The 25677-nt window shown below is 34.3% G+C and overlaps 1 protein-coding gene across 2 annotated transcripts; it reads right to left on the bottom strand.

Moving 5' to 3' along the window:
• Positions 1 to 5161: 5161 nt before the first annotated feature.
• On the bottom strand, positions 5162 to 22035 carry LOC140433302 (uncharacterized). 2 transcript variants are annotated; one of them, XM_072521334.1, is made up of 4 exons: positions 21794 to 22035; positions 13503 to 13548; positions 11271 to 11516; positions 5162 to 5264 (listed from the first exon to the last, which is right to left on the bottom strand). In XM_072521334.1, exons 1-4 carry the CDS (start codon positions 21914 to 21916, stop codon positions 5248 to 5250), a joined length of 432 nt encoding a protein of 143 aa, XP_072377435.1. In that variant the 5' UTR covers positions 21917 to 22035; the 3' UTR covers positions 5162 to 5247. The 2 variants fall into 2 exon arrangements, with proteins under 2 accessions (XP_072377435.1, XP_072377434.1); XM_072521333.1 differs by having other exon boundaries at positions 11271 to 11522; positions 21794 to 22034.
• Between the last annotated feature and the right edge of the window lie 3642 nt (positions 22036 to 25677).

Here is a 25677-nt window from a genome sequence, read left to right as displayed (position 1 = left end):
AATGATTACATCTTTAAATATTTAACATCATTGACATTGTGACGTATTGATTTTCTGATTACAAACCAAAGAAAAAATTCTGTAATAATTTAACCTCCAAAATACTTTATTTGAAACTCGGATACATAGACAGGTTCAATAATAATCTAACATTTTACCGATAAACAACAAAAAAATATATTTCCACAATTTCCGTAAGCTTTTGTAAACCATTTTCAGGTCCATTATCGATACTTGTTCCTTGTTTAAGAATAATATCATACCGCTTTTTTTTCTTCTTTTTCTTCTTCTTCCTCAGCTTTTTCCTTTACAGAGGTCGCTGTTCCTTACTCTTCGTCACCTCATATCTGTCCATCGGGTCTTCTTCACATAAACCTTTCTCTCTCAAGTCCTTTATCACAGTCCACCCATCTTCTCCTTGGTTTTCCTCTATCTCTCCTTCCATCAACTTCTAATAGCTCTATCCTTCTATCTAACCGTACTGGTCTTCATCGCAGATTATTAATATTCTATCATTTATGGTTAACCTTGTTTATTTTTCCTTTAAGGCTTTTAAACTTGGCTTTTTCCTGTTTTATTATTTTCTTGATTATGAATGTCAGTTGTTCCAAAGCTGTTTCTTTACGCAGAGTAGTGATAGCAGTTACAGTTCTATATAACCGTTCCATCGGATCCGCCAGAGAGCAGTTTCAGATATCCTTTCCACCCGGTAAGGGCCCAAGTAACGGTTCCCTACCAGAAAACGGACGATAGTTACGGAGCTGTTTGAGTGAAGATAGTAAGAGCGCATGTCAGTCCAAATGTGGATGAGGTCTATCTATATTTAATGTTAAATGGATCCACCTCAGCCCAGGAACTCACAACAGTGCAGTACAGTGTACGTCCAGGACACAGATGACAGAATTGAAACCATAAAGTAAGTAAATAAAATGCCTCGCACGAGGTCTCAACGCAACAGTAACCATCCTTAAACCCCTTATTTCCCCACCTTCTATCCTCAATATTTCTCACCCTCTGGACCTGACAATGAAAACCAATCCACCAGCTTACATTCCTCCCGTGTGTCTGTCACAGTAGATGGATATGACCCACAAACCACAACTACAACTTTAGACTCCTAAACTCAGAAAAATATCAAAACGAAAATGATTAAAATTCACACCTTCTTCCTGATCTTCTTAGTACCTTGAACCTAAATAATTTCAACCCAATTCCCCAACCTTAAGAAGAACCCCAAACAAACGACTATTCCTGTAAATACTACATCAAACAAATACTCAAAAAATTTTTTAACCAAAGAAAACTCACCAGAATCTTTAAATACAATAACTTTCTTCAAGAAATGCAGTACTGATTAGAGGTTAAGGCTACAAAACAACAGGCAATCCTATACAGCAACTCAGATTCGACTATTATCTCAATCTTCTTCTTTTTATATAGACATGCCTGTTTTTCAATGTGCCTCCAGTAAATTGCCGTTCCATCATTTTCGTGGTCTTCCTACTAATCGTCTTCCTATTGGGGAACCGTCCCTTACCGTCTTTACTACTCTATTTGTTGTCATTCGACTTATATGATCGTTCCATTCTACTCTTCTATTTCTTACCCAGTTCTTGATGTTCTCCACTTTGCATCTACATCGTATATCTGTACTTCTAGCTCTGTCCCATAGTGTGTAACCATCAATTTTTCTATGTTTTTATTTCTGCTGTTTCTAACATCCTTTTTGTGCTCTCTGTGTCAGGTTTTGTTTCTGCCGAGTATGTCATTATTAGTCTGATGACTGTTTTGTAAATTCTGCCCTTCGTTTCTTTCCCAATATTTTTATTTCTCTTTATATTGTTTCATTCAGGCAGCGTGCGGCTCTGTTTGCTCTATTCACTTGATCTTTCACTTCAGTTTCGAGCTTTCCGTAGCTAGATAATGTGATGCCTAGATATTTAAACTCCATCACTTCTTCCATTATCTGACCTGCCAGATCCAAATTACAACTTAGTAAATTTGATGTTGTAACCATGCACTTTGTCTTTTTTGGGGAAATTAACATGTTAAATTTTCTGGCGGTTATATTAAATTGGTGCAGCATACGTTGTAAATCATCTTTACTTTGAGAGAGTCTTATTTCATTGCCAGCTTCAATAGGGTCGGTCAGTTCTTCTTCTACTTTTACTTTTAAGATCTCAATATTATATACATAAATGTAACATAGTCATCTCCAAATCTACACAACCCGATTATGTATCCTTCACCAATAATCCATCCACATCATCAAAAAATCCACATCATCAAAAAATCCACCTGCATCACAAAGACTAACCAAAATAACCTCTCCTCACCAAATTACAACCAGACAACTAGCGCCTGCATCCAAAACATGCAAAATACACACTCCAAGCCTATCTCACACCCAACCAAATCACAACTTTCAAAGAACTGTAGGTGATACAATAATCTTTAAAACCCATGGAAGATCCTGTAATATCACAAACAGGCTAAATTCCCCTTCCAGACATCTTTAGATCAATTTCCAATTAGTTATTAGCGAGTTAAAAATCTTTCCCAAAAAGATATCGAAGATAGACTATCCGAAACAAAATTTCCATATACTAAAGTAGTTCGTATTATTACCCGTTCTAATAATAATCCTTAATTATTTTTCAGTAGTCTTCACGGACTCTGAAACTAAGTTCGCTGAAGTACTCTCAAGGGGTGTTAGGATCAAGGGGAAAAATTGCATTACGAGATCCCTAAATTGAATAATGTGATTCCCGTTGTTGTAAATGTTACAAAAGCAGACATAATCACATCAAATGCACCCAAAAGAACATCATTTGTTTCAATTGCAGACAACAGAAATTGCTCACTTGCAATACAGTAAATGCTCCAAAATGTCCAAACTGCCAAGGTAATTACCCAGCGGTTTCTCCTTGATCTCTCATAAGGATAGCTCCACCAACCAGTCCACACCAAACTCAACCTGTGACCAACCTTAAACAAAATCTTACTCACGAACTCTCCGTAGACATAAACTAGATGTTTTACTTCATGTCTATGATCCTTTTTAACGTCTTCCCAGACAAAAGGAATGACGTTGCCCGTCTCTGTAACGTCTGTCATTATATATTATATATATAATATATATATATATATATATATATATATATATATATATATATATATATATATATATATATATATATATATGAATATTCGCATAGAAAAGCGAATTTTAGACAATCGTGGGCGATATGAAGAATGAATATGTAAGGGAGGCTACACTATAATCGGTAGAATATGCTGAGAATGATGATGATGATGTCATGGTACCTTGTTCTTAGGGTGCCTCTCCGTTCCGAACGTTGGCGATCATTCTGGCTATGATGACTTTGTTGGTTGCTATACGGAATAGCTGTGTTGGGGTCTTTCTATACCATGCTCTTAGGTTAGCAAGCCAGGATATTCTTCTTCATCCTGGGGCTCTGAGTAGCTCAGATCTGCCTTGATTTCTCATATGTCTCAAGTGCTGCAGCTTAAGGCCCTTTACGATGTTAACCAAATCCGCGGTTGTGTTCATCCTCCGTAGTACTTCTTCATTGGTAACTTTGTCTGTTCATGGTATCTTCAGGATCTTCTGTATAACCATAGCTCAAACGCCTGAAGTTTTGATAGAGTTTCCGTCTTCAATGTCCACGTTTCTACTCCGTACAGAAGCACTGAGTACACGTAACATTTAAGGAGCCTTATTTTTGTTTCTATGGTGAGGTCATGGCCCTTGAACACAGAGCTCATAGTCTAGAATGCACTTTTTGCCTTTCCAAAGTACCTACATGGTATTAAAATCAATTTTTGTTTTATTTTTTGTTCTCAAATAACTAGCCTGTATTTTTTTACATACTGTTATTTTACGCTTATTCGAGGACGATATAAAAAATTAATTCGAATATAATTAAAATATAAATGCGAATGTAGCTACTAACATAAGTATACTCGACGTTACTTCAAATAACGACTCAATTCAACTTGACAATATTCTTTTGACTCGAACCCAAGCAAACAGTTTAATTAAATCCAGCCTGAGAGACTTGTACAGCCCTTGAAATGACGTTCGGGTGTTACAATTCATTGTAGCGAGGTGTATTAATTCGTGTAAAAACAGGAATTACTTTACCGAGCTCCAATGCTCCAGACCATCCCTTTCCCCCTATAACACTCTGATGTCCGATAGGATCGCACTACCAGCTATATGCTCTTCATGTGGGAGTCCTGGGTAAAAGAACTCCAACATGGTTTCCTAATCGATCAATGCAAGCTAGCGTGAGGCGCTTTATTTCTACTATATATACGAACATACGAACTATATATATATATATATATATATATATATATATATATATATATATATATATATATATATATATATATATATATATATATATATATATATATATATATATTAATATATATACACGAACCCACAAGAGTTCAACCTCAATTTATAATCTCACAATGTGCATTGTCATTCATCAAAAAGTCCATTGCCTTGTACCTTGTAATTGTACCTTTGGACCTAGACGCTTAGGTCTATATAGAATATAATTCGAACTAGAAAATTATTGTCCATCTATTTCGCAATTGATCTAATTGTACCAGAAGGTAAGTAACCTTGTAATTAAAATATCTATTACCTTTAAATATTAAAATATTTAAAATATTATAGGTATATAGGATGTTAAGATCAATGTGGGATTACAAATTAAGGATTAAGTTTGCGATTGAACAATATATCTTCTTCTTAGTCGATAACCTGATGCATTTATTATAATATCGTTAAACTATTACCTGATTTTTTCAAAGTTCCTTAATTTCTCTTTATCTTCAGATATTCTAGCACATTCTGACAGTGAAGCGCCAATATTAGCAAGAATATGGTCCATGTATCGCGTGGGACCTTGTCTTCTTTTGCGTCTTACCTTTTCCTATTTACCTTTATAAATAGTGGTATTTATCTTGCATAATGTTATTTTTAGAAAAAGATCAACAAAAAATTGGTAGTAAAATTTATTTGTTGAAAATTACTACAAACAAATATCGGATTATATAAGTACACTAAGAATATATTTGCTGCAATTATTTAATTATTTAAGTTTTCAAATGTGGCCAGTGCTTTTTGTTACAAATTTCGTTTATATTCTTTACATAATCTGCACATAAGTATGATCTCTTTTCACGTAGTTAACCCAGCAACGTTTAAAATCTACTCATCACTACAAAAAATATATTGTTAATATTTTTAAATTGTATACACTAAAAATAAAAAATAAAGTATATATAAATATAGTAAATAAAGAAATTGCTAGGAAGATCAATTTAACAAAGATCAGAAAAAAAAGAAGAAACATAAATATATAAATGACGAAACATAAATATATGTAAGAAATAACGAAAGGCCGATTACAAAATTAAAAAAATACTACAGTTGTTTCAGAAACCGTTTCCAGAAAAGTCGTTCTTCAACACAGCACTTTAATATACAAAATATATTAAACTAACAATGTAAAAATATAAAATATAAAAATCTTCGTTATACAAATATTAACAGATTATTGTTTACTTTTTGTAATTGAAACTTAAAGTTTACTTTTAAAACTTCAAAATCTTCAAAACTGAATTCAAAATGTCAGCGGACATAATACGTATAGTTTTGCCTTTTCTGGAATTTATTTAATTATTTTTGTTTTTATTCTTTTCAATAATTTTAGTAGTTGCGTTATTCTAGCGTGTATTTTCTTTAGTGTGTTCTTAGTTTAAAAACCTCTTCTTCTTCTTAAGGTACCTTCTCCATTACTGAAGGTTGGCTATAACTACAGCAAATTGCTCTTTATCTTGAGCTGTTCTTAGTATCGAATGTGTGTCCATGCCTGTCCAGTCTCTTCCATTCTTCAATCAGGCGCATTTTCTTCTTCCTGGACCCTCTTCTTCCTTCCACTTTCCCTTCCATTATAAGTCGTAGGAGGTTGTATTTTTCTGCTCTGTAAATATGTCCTAGATAACTCGTTTTTCTGTTTTTTACAATATTTAGGAGTTCTCTCTCAGTACCCATTCTTCTTAGCACCTCGTTGTTGGTCACGTGCTCTGTCCAAGAGATCTTCAGCATCCTTCGAAAAACTCACATCTCAAAGGCTTCTATACGCCTCATACGTGTAATTCCGAGAGCCCATGTTTCCACTTCGTATAGCAATATGAATAACACAATCCAGAAAAACAATAGGTTGTCTAAACAGCGTACTGTGGAGTCATGAAATAGGAAAAAGAAGAAAACACAATATCTACCAATCTCTTATTAAAAGCAGTCTATTGTACGGAGCGGAAACTTGGCGAATAACCGAAAACAACAGAAGAAAACTGGAGGCAGTAGAAATGAACGCTTTTGGAAGATCAGTAGGAGTGTCACGCAGAGAGAGAATACGTAATGATGAGATAAACAGCGAATGGGGGTTGACGGCTCTCTAACAACAGACATAGAAAGAAAACAGCTAATATGGTACGGACACCTCCAGAGAATGGATAACTCAAGACTCCCAAAAAAAAATTATGCAATGGATACCACCAAACCGCAGAAAGAGAGGAAGACCAAAGAAATTTTGTAGAGGGAGTAACGAAGGCGATGAGCGCAGGAGGTCTTAGAGAGGGCCAATGGGATGATAGAATGTCATGGAAATTAGGCATCGGACAACGTCGCAAGACGTTTTAAAACTGATTGATACAAAGATAGATATATAGATACAAATATTAATGTCGACATTTGGTGCACGTGTAACAGCGATTGTTTTTGTTTTATTTGTGTTTATATTTAGTCCCAAGCTATCTCCCTCTCTGGTTATAACATTCAAAAGTCGTTGTAAACTCTCAGCACTGTCCGCAATAATGACGGTGTCGTCTACGTATCTTAAGTTGTTTACGTATTCTCCGTTGATTTTTATTCCTTTTTCAATATTTTCGATGGCATTTTGAAAGATCTTTTCGGAATATATATTGAATAACAGTGGAGAAAGTACACAACCCTGACGAACTCCTCTTTTTATTGGCAATTCTGCTGTCAGACGATTGTCTATTTTGTTCGACGCCATTTGATCCCAATATAGTTTTTTAATAAGTTTTACAGTGTTATGGTCTATACCATGTTGTGTTAGGTTTTCTATGAGTTCTGTGTGTTTTACTCGATCAAACGCTTTTTCGTAGTCGATAAAACAGAGAAACACGTCTTTTTGCTGATCTCGGCATTTTTGTAGTAATATTTGGAGGCCAAATAATGCCTACCAAGCCCCATACGAAATCCAAATTGATTGTCGCTCAAGTTTCTTTCGCATTCTCTGTTTATTCGTTGATGTACAATTTTGAGTAAAATTTTCAGAAAATGGCTCATCAGGCTAATTAATCTGAACTGTGAGCATCTATTTGCTTCTCTAAAAAACCTCTAAACATGTTTTTTTCGCAACTTTTTTTTTCCGTGCTTTAGGAACGATTTCTTCAGAACGAATGAACAGATTTGGCTGAAACTTTGCACACTTCATCTTTATAATATTGTTTCGTGATTAAATGAAGGAATTTTCAATCGATTGTTCTTGTTTTATATGAAAAACTTTAAACTTCATTTTTTTTTCAATTCCTTCATTCAATCACGAAACAATAATATACAGTTGAACTATGCAAAGTTTAAGCAAAATCGATCAATTCGTTCTTGAGAAATCGTGCCTGACGCACGGAAAAAAAGTTTTGAGGAAAACGCGATTAAAGTTTTTAAACTGAGAGCGCACGTACCGACCGCGCGGTATTCAAATCTCTACAACTCCGGTAATATGGCTCGAATTTACTTCAAATTTGATGTGAACACTCTTGAAGTACTATACTTTCATACTGAAAAACAAATTACTTCTTCTTCTTCTTTTTTTTTATATAGACATGACTCTGTTTTTCAATGTGCCTCCAGTAAGTTGTCGTTCCATCATTTTCGTGGTCTTCCTACTGATCGTCTTCCTATTGGGGAACCGTCTCTTGCCGTCTTTACTACTCTATTTGTTGTCATTCGGCTTATATGATCATTCCATTCTACTCTTCTATTTCTTGAAGAACATCAAGAACTGGGTTCTCATGTCTCTTTTATTTCTCCATATTGTTTCATTTAGGCAGCCTAAGGCTCTATTTGCTCTATTCACTTGATCTTCCACTTCGGTTTCGAGCTTTCCGTAGCTAGATAATGTGATGCCTAGATATTTAAACTCCATCACTTGTTCTGTTATCTGACCTTCCAGCTCCAATTTACATCTTAGTAAATTTGCTGTTGTAACCATGTATTTTGTTATATAAACAATATAACAAATAACATATTACAAACGAATTATGTAACCCTTTAATGGCGAAGACCTATGTAACCCTTTAATGGCGTCACACAATTCTGGATTAGTCTACCAGCAAGGCATATAAATATATTTGTTCACAACCTTCTTCTCAAACCTGTTCGTCCTTACATAAATCTCTCTCAGTATGAGATAGATCTGCAAACAGTCAATATAAACTACCGTCATTTCAAACTTAGGTATCTTCTGGATAAATAAGATCATGTATCTTTTTAATAACCCTATATGTCTGTCTCTATTGAAAACTAACATTATTGAAAAATATATGCAATGAAGGGAAGATGCCAGCGGACGGGAAATAGGGCAGATAGTAACAATACATACGAAGGAAGACCAACAAATTTGTAAAAGATATAGAGCAATAACAATACTGACTGCCACGTATAAAATAATGACACGACGAAGGAAAATCAATAATAGATGCTATACACAAAATAAAACAAATAATGACAAAGCAAATTAATACAAATTGCAAACTTCAGACAGACATTTGATTCGATTAAAAGGAAAGAACTAATCATAGCACTGGAAAAGTTAAAAATTTCATTTAAAAAATTAATAAACATCACAAGGAGAAGTACCAAAATTAGCATAAAGACGCAAAACGGGAAGGCAGATGAACTCATTCTAAATTTTCACAAACGGTTGAAACAAGAAGCTGCCTTATGTACAACATTGTTTAATCGAGCTTAACAATATGACTTAGAAATATAAACAAAGGGAACCTAACTTATATATTGTATTTAAAGTAATTACTATTTAAATGGGAATAAGCCACAAAGGTTAAAGTAAGTTTATTGACGTTTCAATTTCCACTTCGGAAATCAGAAATCAGAATTTTTCACCAGGTAACAAAAAACAAAATGTGTTTAATTTACTAATGTTTGTATTTTGAGAACGATTTCCGAAGTGGAAATTGAAACGTCAATAAACTTACTTTAACCTTTAATTGTGGCTTATTCCCATTTAAATAGTAATTACTTTAAAATGCCACAAGAAAATGCTTCAAAATAATATTGTATTTATGCCACAATTGATTTTAATTAAAATTACATTTTTGACAAACTAAAATTTGACGTTTTGATTTCCACTACGGCAATCGTTCTCAAAAAGATTATTTAAGAATTTTGTTGAAAAGAGTGTATACCTAATCGCCAAAGTTGACTACGTTCTTTAACTACACCCTTTTCAACAAAAGTCTTAAATAATGTTTTTAAAAAAGATTTCCTGAGTGGTAAAGTCAAACTTTAGCTTGTCAAAAATGAAATTTTAAGTACAATTAATTTTGTTTTAATCAAGAGGTGTAGGGAATACATTGAGGAATACATACATTGTTTGATGACGAAAGAATAGAAATACAAATCGGAAATATATCGACTGGTCCAAACATAACATTCGATGAAATAAACAAGATATATTCCTATTCTTTGATTGATAACTATCAAAGAATAGGAAAGCAACCGGTCCAGATGAAATTCCCAGCGAAATAAACAAACTACTCGACGATAAAGGCAAACATTCTCTTTTAAACCTCTTCAATAAAATATACGATACAGGGCTGACGAAACAGACTGGCTACTGTCAACATTTGTAATGATACCGAAAAAATTAAAAGCTAAACAATGTAGCGATCATCGCACTATTAGCCTAACGAATCATGTACTTAACATTTTCTTAAGAATACTGCACTCGAGAATTTTCAACAAAATAGAAGTACACCTAAGCGAAACAGTTTGGTTTCAGAAAAAACCTTGGAACCAGAGAAGCATTATTCAGTCTGCAGTTCCTGGTTCAAAGATGTAGGAATATAGAACAACCAGTATATATGTTATATCTTCTCGATAATATACTACGGAGTTGCATCCTGGACACTCACTGAAGCGATGAAGAAAAAACTTGGAGCCTTCGAGACGTAACTATACAGAAGAATCCTAAGGATATCAGGGACGGACAAGATAACTAATGAGACTGTACTACGAAGAATGGGGAAAGAAAAAGAAGTGATGTATACGATTAACAGGGGAAAGTTAGAATATCTCGGACAGATAATGAGAAACGGCACTAAATATAGATTACTGAAAATAATCCTTCAAGGCAAAGTATTCGGAAAGCGAGGAATTGGGAGAACAATATTCTGGTTAAAAAAACTGAGGAAATGGTTCTCCACAGCAACAACTAATCTATTTAAAGCATGAGTTAATAAAATAATCATAGCCAGAATGATCGATAATATTAGAAACGAATAGGCACCAAAAGAAGAAGAAGTATTATGTGTTTTATCGACTTTGACCGGATCACCCAGGACAAACTGATAGGTGACTTGAAACAGGTGGGAATTGATGACTAAGACCTCGTATTATCAAAAATTTGTTTTGGCATCAATGTGCAAACATACGAACTGGTCAGAATACGACGGAAGCAGTGGATATACGACGTGGAGTGAGGCAGGGGAGTTTTTTATCGCCTCTACTGTTTCATATCTAGGGGGTTAATGTCAACAATCTCAGATATGCAGACAACACGGTACAGATTGCATCCAATGAAAAAGAGTTGCAATGACTTATAGACAGGGCGATTGAAACATATGTTAAATATGGGCTAAAGCTTAACACTTCAAGACAAAACTTAGTGTTGTCAGCAAAACAGAGTTACAACTAATGAACAACTCTGAGATATAATTACACTAAGATCACGCTTAGATCCTATTTTTTAAGCATAACTGCATTTAAAATTAGAATAACAATGATGAATGACAAAACTTCGATAAGGAGATTATCTCTGGCGAAAAAATGTCAAAAATACATTTTATTTAGTTTTTTTAAGTCTTTATCTTTATCTATAAATACTAAAAGTTACCTTTATTTATATCAGGAAGTGTTGAAATTATACCATGAACATCAAAAACTAGCTTACGTCGGGCATGTTGAAAATCGCTAATATCTTTTCTAATTACACCTGTTTCGACGTATTCCATTTGGTCCACTAGTTGATACCTTTGACGAACTGGTGCTATCACTAGTCTTTCTCTTTCTTCTTCGTAACTTAGGATCGATTCTATCATTTCCCGTTCCTTGTCTGACATTATTTCCAGTTCAGTTTCCACTGTTGCTAAAAAAATCTTTGTGTAATTTGGTAAAACATTAACAAACTATATGAGAGTCCGGTGCCGATATCGAATAAGCATAGACGCTTTTTTAATCGATCCTGACAAATTGCGAAATTTACAACAATATTACGTAGTAATAACAATCGTAAAATTCTTACATTGCACCATCATACAGTGTTTTACTAGCAATGGTGTTAGTTCATTGTGCATCAAAGAAATAAGATTTGTGAGTATATATTTTATTATTAATAAAGTAATCCGTGATCACAGTATCTTAGAAACACAGTACATACCAGCCATTTATCGACATTTATCATAAAAGGTAACTACCAAAACCTGAAGTGGAACAGGTCTGTATTTAGGATAATCAAATGGTGATTAAAAATGAAATTTTATATTACTCAGAATAACGATGAATTATCTCAATCCACTTCACAACCACCTTCATCTTACTCAGCTGCAGCCAGTAAACAACAAGAACCAAACTAAAAACAATAGTTTTCAATTCTCTCAATAATGTCAAATTAGAAGAATACTTGTTAGCGATAGGCACTCTAGTTAGTCCAAAAATATCCTATGTCTTAAGCAAACAAATCGTAGATGATTTTTTTTCAAACAATGGAGGTTTTATCACTGTAAACAATATACAAATTTAAGTCCGTAGACCAATTACTCCAAGTGAAAAACTCTTAATATCCAATGTATCTCCCACTATCCCGCATTAGATAGAAGAATAGGGAAAGAACTTTTATCTTTAGGGCTAAAACTAACTTCATCAATATCTTTTTGCGAATAGGGACCACCAATCCGGAATACATGTACTAAATTTCCTTCGACATATTTACATATTACCAGCCACAATCACAACTCCCGATTCCATTGTCATATGACAAGTTTTCTCCACAGTAAAATTTTCTGTGAAAGTTTTCAGAAATATAAAGAGGATTTCTTTATATTTCTTTATATTATCGTTGTATGTAACGCTCTTTACCATACAACGACAATAGGAGTCTTGATTTTTGTTTCCTATTTTATTTTAATGCAACGGTAAGGCGTTGTGCTGTTTGTCATTTGGAAGCAACAAGTCCCAAGTCTTGTTTGATAATGCGACTTATGGTTCTCGGCTCAATATACATTTCCTGAGCCATGATTTGTTATTTTCTATTAAAAATAGAAGTTCTTTCTATTTCTCACTTCACAAACAGTCATTAATGTAAACATGGCGTTTGATAGCGTTCAGTTTGTCAGCCGTAAAAGCTGGGTTGATACTGCGTATTAATATTTGTCAGGAATAGTTATATAAAAATCGAAAAGAAGTTAGGGAAGTGAAAAAAGTAAAAGATATGTCATGGTCAAATTTAAATGAGAATTTGCAGGTTACAAGATTCGACAAAATGGTGATAGATAAGATTAGATAATGTATCTCATATAATTATATTGAAATAGGATGGATGACAATAACACTAAATAGAAGTCAAGTCAATCAACGAATTTCCATTAAAAATACTTTCCATTAAAATTAATATATTAGACTAAAGGTAGAATAGGGCATATCTACGTAGTAAAAGCAACATAACTAAGGGATACATACAATTATAGGAATTAAATAGGCTTCTAGATAACATTCTGTTAAAAAATAGTCAAAACTTATAGTTTTAACCAACTATAACCAACCTAACTAATCTTGAGTTAAACGTATACTAAAACAATATTAGTTAATATACAAACCGCATTGAAGAAATTAGACCCCTCTTCTATAAACTAAAGAAAATTCTCATTAATAGAGATATCACATTAAACCTTAATCAGATTATTACGCTGCTACATATTCTCCACATTGTTGTATGGCATGGAGAGCTGGACCCTTACTTACACACTAATGAAAAAATTGGAGCCATTTGAGATGTGAATCTACCGACAAATATTACGTATAAGTTGTCGATAATCGAACAGGGTAATGAAAGAAGAAAGAAGATACAAACCTTGTGGTGAACCATTTTCGTCCGATGCATAAGCTCCATCTCCTGCCTGAAATGTAGATATAGTAATTAATATGTGTGAATTAATAACAAACTATATATACAGTGAAAGCCAAATAAAGTTGCGTTAACGTCATCATTGTAAACATTTGCAGCGTTGTCAGATGGTTCATAAAGTATGAAAATTAACAGAAAAGAACTGAAGTAAACAAAAAAGGCGAAGGTAGCAAATTTCACACTATATTAACTGGAATTTGAAAATAAGTGTTTTTTTTTCATTTGTTTTTTGTTAATTACATTCATGAATAGATTTCATAAAGTAAGGAATTCCACAATAAAAGTGGTAAGGTTCTTACTGAGTTACCAAACAATAAATATAATCAAAATAAAACCACAAGCAATAAAATAAAATATTTTTTAATAATGAACGTATTTTCAAAGACAAAACATGACATTACAAAAAACAACATCAACGAACTAAACATTTTCTATAATTCCATAATTATATTTAGTCACTATTTTCCCCCTTAACTCAGAAAATATCGACCTCACGAAAATATTTGCAAAGAAGAAATTGTAGGATATCATAATTGCTACAATTTAAGTCCTTACGATTTTTGTCCAAAAGTTGAAAATAGCCGAGATATTGAATAAAAATAATTTCTATAAAACAAATCCCTGAAAGGTCTTACACTTGCGGCTTTACCGCATACGTACGACCTCAAATATTAATTTCTGCAAAAAACGAAGGAAATCAAAGTTGTATAAAAAATAATTCTGTCCATTTTTGTTTATGTACATTCATGTTGTAAAGTTAATAATAAACGAGATAATTCTCGTTCGACCGCATATCGGCCACACTAAAAAAATTATAAAAAAGAAACTGTAGGAAATCGCATTTTTAACAATTTCAGCCCTTAGTTCTCATTTAAATTCAAGATGGCGGCTAACCCAAAAATTGCATTCAGTCGCAATTTAAAATTTACACTATTATTGACCCCCCCCTAAGGGTTAGATTGATAAAATATGACACAGCTTGCCATGCAAGGCTCGCCGGCCTTTTTTTGGTAATAAAATTAGATAAAATTAAATAAAGGTAATTATAATTAAATAAAATTAATTAAAATTAAATAAAATTAATTAAAACTAAATAAAATTAAATGTCATAATAATCAAAATGAAGTATGAAACATAAATACAAGATAATATTGAAAATATAAATGATGAATAAATTCTATATAATATTTAACAAATTTTAAATATTACTAAAATCATTAATCAAAATTAAAAAACAATTAGGATTTTTAAATTGTAAAGAACTGCTGTTATTACAAAAAATATTAACAAAAACAACAGAAGTATTCACTTCTGTTGTTTCACAAGTGAAACTACATACACAAGAATATCACTTTCAAAGAATATGAAAGGTGTCAGAGCGAAGCAATACAGAACGTGCCTCCTTAAAGATCAACAAACGGTAGAAAGATGCCAGCAGCAGATTAATGACCTCATAACCACCATGGATATAAAGCGCCAGTCAAAAATAAAACAGGAATGAGATACATGTAAAGGAACCGTAAAAGTAAAGTAAATCAGATAATAGTAAGAGTATAGTTGTTTAAAAGCACTAGTTGGTTTAACGCAGAATATAAGCAAGCCGCAAGAATGATAAACCACGTATACAGACTTAGCAACATAGAAAAACACAACCACCTTAAAATACTCTTTAATATTTAATATTTAAAATTTTAATAGAAGAGAGGAGAAAATGTCCACAAGAAAAATAAAAGTAAGTTTGAGACTAAAATGCTTAGAGAACTGGAAGCCTTAAGAAATCAGAATGAGACAAAAAACGTTTATATAAAGATCAATATTGCAAAAAAATAATTTAAACTGACAATAAATCTTTGCAGGGACAAAGAAGAAAATATAATAGTTAATAAGAAAAATAAAAGACTCTCATGAGTAATAGTTATGGAGGGACTATTTTGTACGAAACTCCTGTTACGAAAATGCTACGATCAGAGAAAAGATGTATGCATTTGTTTCATCCACTCCCAAAAGGTTTTCGATAATGTACGCCATAGTCTCTTATCTTATTATACATGGCGCAGGTGTCGACGAGAAAGACATTCGAATTATTAAACCTCTCTGTTGGAACCAGATGTCCGAACTTAAAATCAATAAATCATTATCCACAAGAGTATGTAAAAATATTGAAAGGTGTTAGACAGGGATGTATTTGTTACCGATGCTTTTTAACATATGCGTAGGGCAAGTATTTTAAATAGCTCTAGAAAAGCTACAGTATGTAATTAAAGTAAATGTGGTCATAATTTACAGCTTAGTGGAAAGGCAGGCCCACTAAACGCAGCTATTTTAGACTAATCAGTTTCATGAGCCGCACACTTATGATACTTTTACCAATTATACAAAGCCAAGTATTTCTTCTGTGCGAAAGTAGAATGGGTAGTAAGCAATTTGGATTTAGAAATGGTCTAGAACTAGACTAGGCACTATTTTGTATGCGCATTCTCTTACAAAAAAACTGTGGGTTCCGAAGGAACGTTTATGTTTGTTTCATCGATTTCGAAAAGGCATTTGACCAAGTACAACTTTACACACTATTAGGTTGCCTGCGGGCAGCAGGACTTGACCACTACGATATAAGACTGCTAAAATACTTAGATTACGATCCAGTAGACTCTATTAAAAATTTGTGATACACGTGGACGACAGAGTAGTGTTTTGTCAGCCAGTCATTTTAATCTAGGCTTTGAAGAAATTTTTAGGGAGGCTTTGGATAACAGACAACAGTAAATAAGACTAGGCGGAGAAGTAATCAACAATATCAGATACGCTGATGATACAGCCGTTCTTGCCGAAAATTTGCAAGATCTCCAGACATTAGTAAATCTAGTCACTGAAGCAACTTATCGGAGAGGCCTTAAAATCAACATTTCAATGACCAAGTGGATGGCGGTGGGAAATATTAATATAGATCAAGGCCCGCTTTCGCGTAATGGAGAGGAAATAGAACGCATAAACTATTTTAAATACCTTGGCAGCTGATTAAATGTGAAAGGTCCTGAAATGTTGTGTCGTCTATCCTATTATATGGTTGTGACACATGAACATTAAAAACTACAATGCTTAACAAATTAGAAGCATTCGAATTGTGGTGCTATCGACGGATTCTAAAAATATCGTGGATTTTGCACATTTCCAATAAAGATGTTCTTAAAATGATAAATTCAGAACGTCTGATCATAAAAATCATAAAGAGGAGAAAAACAGAATACTTCAGCCATATAATTAGAGGACCCAAATACCATCTACTTCGCCTTATAGTACAAGGAAAAGTGGGGAAAAGAGATGGATTGGTCGATTGATAGAGAAATGTTTCAGGAAATTGTAAACATGATGATGGCGAAGTTCTGAAGACGGACAAAGCACCTGAAGGGGAGGAAGGTCATAATTCGTCAATCTGCGTTACGCGGATGACACATTTACTTAGGTATTTTAACAAATAAGATAGAAGATCTACAAGCACTAAATTTATAATTATTAGCAGACAGAACGCACACCTTCTCATAGACGATCAACAAATTGAAGGTGTTGAAATTTAAGTATCTTGCATGCACTCTATCAAGCAAGTGAGATTGTAATGAGGAAATTCAAGTAAGAGAAAGTATGGCTAAGGCAGCTTTTATTAAGTTCAAGAAATACTCCATTTGTTCAGAGGTACCTTTAAATCTTAGACTTCGTGTGGTTAAGTGTTATGTATAGCCAATAAGAATGTACGGTGCAGAGACATGGCCAATAAAATTAAAATCAATAAATTAAAACATGCGAAATGTAGATTTTAAGAAGATTACTTAAAATATCGTGTATGGGCCGAGTTACCAATGGAAGGTGCTGCGATGCGCTAGAGTAGGCCGAGAACTGTTGACTGTGGTGGAAAGTGCTTTTTATTTGGAATACGTCTTGCATGCATACCTTTTAAAAGGCAATCCAGAAACTAAAGAAATGACGAAATTTCCAAAGAACTCTACAAACATGGAGAAGACTTAACAAACAACAACCGCAAAATTATAGCAAGAGGAATATAGGAAGAAGAACAAATACCTGATGAATGGAATATCAGTTTACTGTGTCCATTACACAACAGAGACGATCAGTTTGAATTTGATAATTAATATAGAGAGGTTACATTGTATATTTATTTTAATGCATTATTCCTTCTAGTACAGTTTTTTGAAAATACCCTCCAACGATCAATTTAACAATTTCGGAGATATTATTCGTACCTGTCTTCACGTCTTTAATTTAACTGTTACCGTTCTTTTGTATACTTGTACCCTATTAGGGACTTTTCTATATATTTTCTTCATCAAATCCTTATATTAGTTATTTTTTAAAATAACAAAGTGAAAAAAAAAAGATATTCAGTATTGTAAGATGCCTTTTTAACGATTTTTGTTTTCTGTTCGATCTACCCTTACTTATCACTAGTTTTCAAATATATCTTCATCATCATCAGCCCCTCTCAATCCACTGCTGGACATAGGCATCCCCTGTTTGTCTCCAAAGTGTTCTATCTTGTGCTTGCTGTATCCAGTTTTTTGTTGTCTTTCGTAAGTCGTCTTGCCATCGTGTTGGTGGTCTTCGGTAGGGTAGCGGGTAGAAACTCTTTAAACTCTTGAAGATAGTCCTATCAGGAAAATTAAATTAATCCCTGCCCTCCGCAGATTCCGGGGGTTTCCTGACCCGGGAAACTAGTACCTGTTTAGGGTCCCTTGTCCAGGGTTCCGGATAAAGTCCACAACGGCAGCCACGGCGGAGAAGCGGAGCTTCGGTACGGTATGGATGGCGGAAGTGGCAACCCTCGATTTTAGGGTTACTATGGAATCAAACCAAACATGCAGCGTCTGATCCAGAATGGGCGGCTGCAAACAGCGTCTGACCCAGATTGGGCGGCTGATTTAGAAACTCACCAACACGCAAGGCAAGCGCGGTGTTTTAATTGTTAAATTTACCCCCGTCATGGCGAATTTCAAACGAATCGTGAATAGTGAACCCCAGGTGGGTAGATCAGTAATGGTAAGTCCCACACCTCATAAGGTCTGCCCCAAGGATTCTGGGGGAGGCAAAAATTCGCAAACGACAAAATCCAAAAAACACATATTGATGCATATTGCTACCTACAATGCGAGAAGTCTGTTGTCAGAAGAAAGACTTACAGAGATGGACAGTGAAATGTCAAATATCAAATAAGACATAATAGGAGTCAGCGAAGTGAGAAGGAAAGGAGAAAGTCTGAAGACCCGAAGTACAGGGCATCTTTTCTACAGTATGGGTAATGAAGAAACATCAGAGGGACGCATTGGGTTTTTTATACATAGAAAGCATAGCGATAAAATTACATCTATTAAGGGAATATCGAACAGAGTTGTCTACTTAACATTACAACTTAATAAAAGATACAGCATCAAAATAATTCAAGTCTATGCACCAACAACAACCCATTCAGATGAAAAAGTCATAGAATTCTACGACGATATCTCAATAGCCCTAAACGACGTACCCACACAATACGTGATAATATGTGGTGATTTCAATGCGAAAACAGGAATCAAAGCATGTCCAGAAGAAACATCACTTGGACAATTTCCACTAAATGGAAGGAATGAAAGAGGACAGACCTTAATTTTTTTTCTACTTCAAATTAATCTAGTCCTAATGAATAGCTTTTTCTATAAGAAACCACATAGAAGATGGACCTGGGCAAGCCCAGATAATAAAACAAAAAACGAAATTGACTTCATAATTACAAACAAAAAAGAAATAATCCAAGACCTAACGGTCCTAAACGCATTCAACACTGGTAGCGACCATAGAATGGTAAGAGCAGAAGTTAAAATAAGCACAAAACAAGAGAGACGCAAATTAGTAAATACGAAACCAATAACAATATGGACCCAACCTAGAGATATTAAAGAATATCAAAGCGACATTGAAACCAAACTGAGAAACAACACAGACATAACTCTCAACGAAAACATAGATGCACTAAACGAACATATTACGCAAGCCATTGGAGAAAGCATGAGAAAACACTGTCCCAGAAATAAAAATGAAGAAAAATTTAGTACTGACACCAGGAATTTAATGAAACAAAGAAATCTTATTTCAGAAACAAATGATCTAAATGGAGAGCAAAAGAGAAATATAAACAGAGAAGTCAAGATAGCAATAAGAAGAGACTTAAGAAAGTACAATACACTAAAGATCGAACAAACCATAGGAAATAATAAAGGCCTAAAAAGTCTGCGAAGAAAACTAAATAATGGAAAAAGTCAGATCATCATCATCATCATAAGTTGCTCGACAATCCGTTGTGGATCTTGGCCTGCTCACAAAGAAGTCGCCACTCCTGTCGATTCCTGGCAACTTCCCTCCATCTTCTAACCCCTAGAATCTGTAGGTCTTCTTCCACATCATCAATCCATCTCATTCGTGGTCGTCCTCTGCTTCTTGTGCCCTCTGGTTGTGAAAATGTTAATCTCTTCGTGTGTGAGAAGAGACTTAAGAAAGTACAATACACTAAAGATCGAACAAACCATAGGAAATAATAAAGGCCTAAAAAGTCTGCGAAGAAAACTAAATAATGGAAAAAGTCAGATCATTAAATTAAAAAACAAAAAGGGAGAAATAACAACAAATAGAGTGGAGCTTTTAACAATAGTATGTTAAAAGTAGTATAGACTTCTATGGAGAACTTTATAAAAGCAGACGGATGAACCAAACACATCTAAAAGATGCAATAAGCAAGACAATATTAAATCAAGGCTCTGAACTCATGCCAGAAATAACTCTCAGTAAAATTAGACAAGCGATGAATAAAATGAAATCCAATAAATCACCAGGAGACGATGGAATTGTGATCGAGGCTGTTAAGACTGGCGGTGAACCTCTAATGAGGAAAATAAAAGATCTCCATACCATCTAAATGGAAAAAAGACCCAATAGAGCCAAAACAATGTTTCTGCAAAAAAAAGGAGAAAAAACCGATCTGGAAAATTACCAACCAATCAGTCTGTTAAACCATCTTTATAAACTTTTCACGAGAGTAATCACCACAAGATTAGACAAGAAATTAGACCTATATCAAAGTAGAGAACAAGCTGGATTCAGAGCAAACTTTGGAATCAACGATCACCTCCAAACAATAAAACAACTCATCGAAAAATCTATAGAATATAATAAGCCCTTAGATTTAACATTCGTAGATTTCCACAAAGCATTCGACTCAGTAGAACTCGACAGTGTTATAGAAGCACTAAACGAGAGCCGCATTGATAGCCGATATTCGAGGCTAATATGTAATATATATAAAAATGCGACAAGCTCGATACAACTACACGCTAACAGCAATCAAATAAAAATCCAAAGAGGTATCCGACAAAGTGATACGTTGTCTCCTAAACTTTTCATATCGGCTCTAGAAAAAGCGATCAAAATCCTCGAATGGGGTGACAAAGAAATAAATGTGGACGGAGAGATGCTACACCACCTAAGCTACGCAGACGATATAGTCCTGATTGCAGACGGTTTGGGACAAACAAATAAAATGTTGAAAGAACTTAGTACAGCCTGTCATAAAATAGGTTTAAAAATGAACATAGCAAAAACAAAATATATGACGAACTAAGTACCAAGTAAACACCTTGAAATATAAAATGAAGAAATAGAACTGGTAGACAAATATATATATCTGAGTCACGAAATTAAGATAAGTAAGGACAATCAAACAACCGAAGTATCCAGAAGAATAATACAAGGATGGGCAGCATAGGGAGCTCTAAGGAACGTTTTTAAGAGTGACATCCCAACTAATATGAAGAAAAAAGTTTTCGACCAATGCGTGCTACCGGTGATGACCTATGGTGCAGAAACATATCGCTCACAAAAACGCACAAAAACTAAGAGTAGCGCAGAGAAGAATGGAGCAATCAATGATTGGGGCCACTCTGCGAGACAGGATTAGAAACGAAGATCTTAGACGTCATTGAAAGAAGCTGTAACTTAAAATGGAAATGGGCTGGACACGTTGCCAGAATGAAGGAGGGAAGATGGTCTCGCAAACTAGTTGAATGGAGACCAAGAGTCGATAAACGTAGCAGAAACATATCTTAACCGAGCATATATAAAGCTTATTGGAAAAAAAAATTAGTCGTTAAATTTCGTGATATAGACGTTTTGTGATATATACGTTTAAATTTTATACTCACTGTACTTTTTGCCACCACCACATGTGATCCTTTTAAGTTAACTGGAATTTCGATGACAGCATTTTTGTTAGGATCGACAGTGCCGCTAGGAATGATGATTTTCGTCCAATTTTCTTCACACATTTTTTCATCAGTAAGTATACTGTTTTAGTTTTAAACACTGAAATTTTGATATTAATTCTAATTAATGTTTGAAAGCTGTTAATATGATACCAGCCTACTTTTACATGACATTGACATTTTTAAGTATTTTCTCAAAATTTATATTAATTGCACTTGGAATTAAATAATTTTCACTTTACATCATATTTACCTTATTGGCCTATTTTGATTGGCGTATCTGTCAGAATAAGCTAAAATTAATTAGAGTTTATTAGAATACCACTGACATTAGATTTTAAATTTCATTGGATCATAGTAATATAATAGTGGATGCTGCGTTTATTAAATGTACTATTAACTGCTTGCATCGACTGTTTAAATGGTTTGGCATTGTTGTTGCAATGTATTTAGTCCTATTTATATAATTAAATTTAAATAAATATATTATATAGCCTTATAAATAAACCCAAATAAATCTAAATTCTGGAAGCTATCTAAAATACTAAGAAAAGATAATAACAATTTTACCCTTACATGGAGAAAATGGAATTATATACGCAGAAAAAGACAAAGCGGAAGTTATGAAAAATACGCTAGAAAGAGAATGTAGGAAAAATTATCATCCCGATGAAGCTCTAGACTTCACAGAATAAGTGGAAAGAAGGTACAGGGCAATAAAAAGAAGAAGGGGCAGCATATATATTACCCACACCTCCTCTGAAGAGGTCAGATAGTTGATCAAGCCTACTAACGCCAAAGAAGCTCCAGGACCAGACCATACTACGAATAGAGCTCTGAAAAATCTGCCAGCAAAAGCATTAGTATACATAACAAATTTAATTAACATCCTAAGGCATTTTCCTGTCAGATGGAAGGAAGCTCACGTAGTAATGATCAAAAAACCAGGGAAAACAGCACATTTCTGCAGAATTAGGGTAAAAGAAGGATCAGAAGAAATCGGAACAATACTTAAAACACAGTTCGGATTCAGATCCGAACACTCAGCCAACTTCAGGTACTGCATCTAGCAGAATATACCACGAAATGGTTCAATGAGAAGGAATATAAAGCAGCCGTCGTTCTAGATGTCAGTAAAGCATTCGATTATAGTGAGGCAATAACATGTCTTCTCTCTTCATACCTGGCCCACAGGAGGTTCAGAGTTCGGATAGGGATAACATTGTCCGAAGCTGGAGTCATGTAGGCTGCTGTGCCACAGGGAACACTATACACAAAGCAGACACCCCAACCGAACCCAGATCTTTGCTAAATCTATACGCAGACGATACAGAGATAACTGCTAGCAGTACCAACCCAGATCTAGCAACAAGACACCTACAAAGGGCACTTAACTACAAGAGTGGTGTGTACAGTCGAAGAAAGCTGTCAATCCTGATAAGACATAGGCCGCCACGTACCAAAAAAGAAGAGGCGGACCAAATGAGGTTCTATCCCTATTCGATACGCAAATCGAATGGTCAAATCAAGCCAAATATTTAGGAGTAACGTTGGACAAAAAGCTAACCTTCACAGAACAAGTAAAATGAACGGTTAGAACGGGAAGAACGCTAAAATAATTAGAAGTCAACTTTCATCATGAATTGGTCGGAAGAGTAAGATTCAAAACAAAAGATTAGGAGGGCAAACTGTATAATTTTACTAACACTAACATACGCCTCGGCTGGGGGCACCTAAGTACGTTCCATTATGGTACGTATTTAGGGAGTCAGAACAAAAGAGAATCCTGAAAACAATGGACAAAAAAGCACAGGTGATTTTCAACTATCAATCGAGGTCACGTACCGACAAACGTGGGCTCGATGGCCAGACTCTTAGGGCACTAAGCTGATGAGGAGAACAAAAATTATTTTGCGAATTCGGCGGCTGAGTGACCAAGCACACACAATCCGGGTCTTTGGTCGATGACTCACTATCCGAAATGCACATTTTGGGACACAAGTCCAAAGTCATATAAAAATTAAATTCAGTCATTCATAGGGAAAAAAGCTCTTCTAGCTACCATTAAAATCAGGTACCACTCAGATAGGTACCACTGCATTACGGACTCGGACCGGTTTGATCTTCGGACATGTGGGTCTCACTGTTCCATTGAAATACACATGTCACTTGGAGCTGGGTTCAACCAAAATTGTTGTGTGTGTATAGCCTTACATATAGCCGATATAGATGTCAAGCCTAAAAAACTATCCAACATCACTTGGATCTACCAGGCATTTGCAGCAACTGAGTATAAGAAAGGGCATTGACTTCTTCAGACCAACTATTTCCCTTATTATCAATACGTCCCTGACCGTATGCTTAAGAATGACAACTACAAACTATACTCTGGACGCACTGTGCTCATAGACCAACCAGCGACACATAACAGACCAGATCTCATAATAGTTAATAAAGTGACTAGACAAATAACACTTATTAATGTGATAACAACAATAATTGGTATTTGGTATCTTAAATTGGTCTAAAACGAATATACAAAGTGTTTAGCAAAAAGTGAGAACGCTACTCACAAAGGCACAAAAATATCATCCTCGAAGTGCAGTAGACAGCCCAGTATTACCACGATATCTAGGGAAAAGAGGACTTTTGGATATAGGTAAGTAATTAGAAAAGCATACTTACTAATTTAAAAACTTATTTGTTCAACACCATTTCATTCATAATATAATCTGTCAATTAAAGGTCTCCTAACAAGTTACATCTCAAAATCTTCTAGCTTTCTCAGCAAGTCTACATTGACAGCCTAAACTTCGGCACCATAAAAATAATATAGTGAATATAACTTTTTACCACTCGATATCGGATTTGCATATTAAGTTTTTGGTTACTCAGAAATTTCCTTATCTTCAAACAGACTGCTCTCGATTGCTCTATTCTTGATTGACTTTATGATTTCTGATTTAGATCTTCCAAGATCTAAATCAGAAATCATAAGTAGATCTAAATCAGTAATCTAAACTCCCAAGAATTTTATTTTGTCCACTTATCATTGTCATCCTTTGTCAATATCTTTATTTTTTATCTCGATCCTTGTTATGATTTTACCCCTTTTACTGATAATCATGGTTTTTTTGTTTTCTTTGTATTTATTTTTAAACTAAACCGTTTTCCAGTATCACGAATTGTGTTTAGTAGCGTCTACATTTCTAATTTTGATCGATAATGACTATTGTTAGCATAACGAATGGTATTTATAGGTTACCATTGATCTTGATCCCCTCTGTACAGTTTTTTAATGCTTGTGTAAATAAATATTCTGAATATATTATATTAAAGAGTACCTAATTATGTAAGTACAGCCTTGTCTCACTTCTCTGCTTATCTGTTTTCTTATTTCCATCTAATGTTATTATAACCTGTTGGTTCCAATAAACATTTGTCATTATGTTAATATCATTTTTGTATAGTCTTTATTGTTTTAGACATTCCATTACATTCCATTCCATTCTTATTTTTATCCAATCTTTATATACACACCACAGCCTATAAAAGCGACGTAAAAACCTTTTTGTTGGCTTTAACATTTTTGAGCAAGATTGGTAAAATTATATAGAGCATCTCTTGTTCTAAAGCCATTGCGAAAGCCTCGAAATCATCAAAGTGTCCTTATGTATACGTTTAATCAGCTTAATGTGAACTTTATCTGACCTAGGCCACATATGGCTCGATAACGACTCTAAAAAGCAAAATATATTCCACTATGCATGTTAAAATACAATAATTAGATTTATTAGAGATGTGTTCAAGTTAGTAGAGGCTTT

The sequence above is a fragment of the Diabrotica undecimpunctata genome, chromosome 2 (genome assembly GCF_040954645.1).
Source record: "Diabrotica undecimpunctata isolate CICGRU chromosome 2, icDiaUnde3, whole genome shotgun sequence".
Taxonomy (NCBI): Eukaryota; Metazoa; Arthropoda; class Insecta; order Coleoptera; family Chrysomelidae; genus Diabrotica; species Diabrotica undecimpunctata.
Note: the sequence above shows the minus strand (reverse complement) of the source record. Positions and strands in the feature narration are given on the sequence as shown.

Bases quoted from the DNA above. Each gene is read 5' to 3' on its own strand.
- LOC140433302 (XM_072521333.1), bottom strand. From the start codon at position 21,916: ATGTGTGAAGAAAATTGGACGAAAATCATCATTCCTAGCGGCACTGTC. The intron at 13,549-21,793 runs GTGAGTATAAAA...TCTACATTTCAG, and splicing joins TGGTGGTGGCAAAAAGTACA to GCAGGAGATGGAGCTTATGC. The intron at 11,523-13,502 runs GTTTGTATCTTC...AGATTTTTTTAG, and splicing joins CGAAAATGGTTCACCACAAG to CAACAGTGGAAACTGAACTG.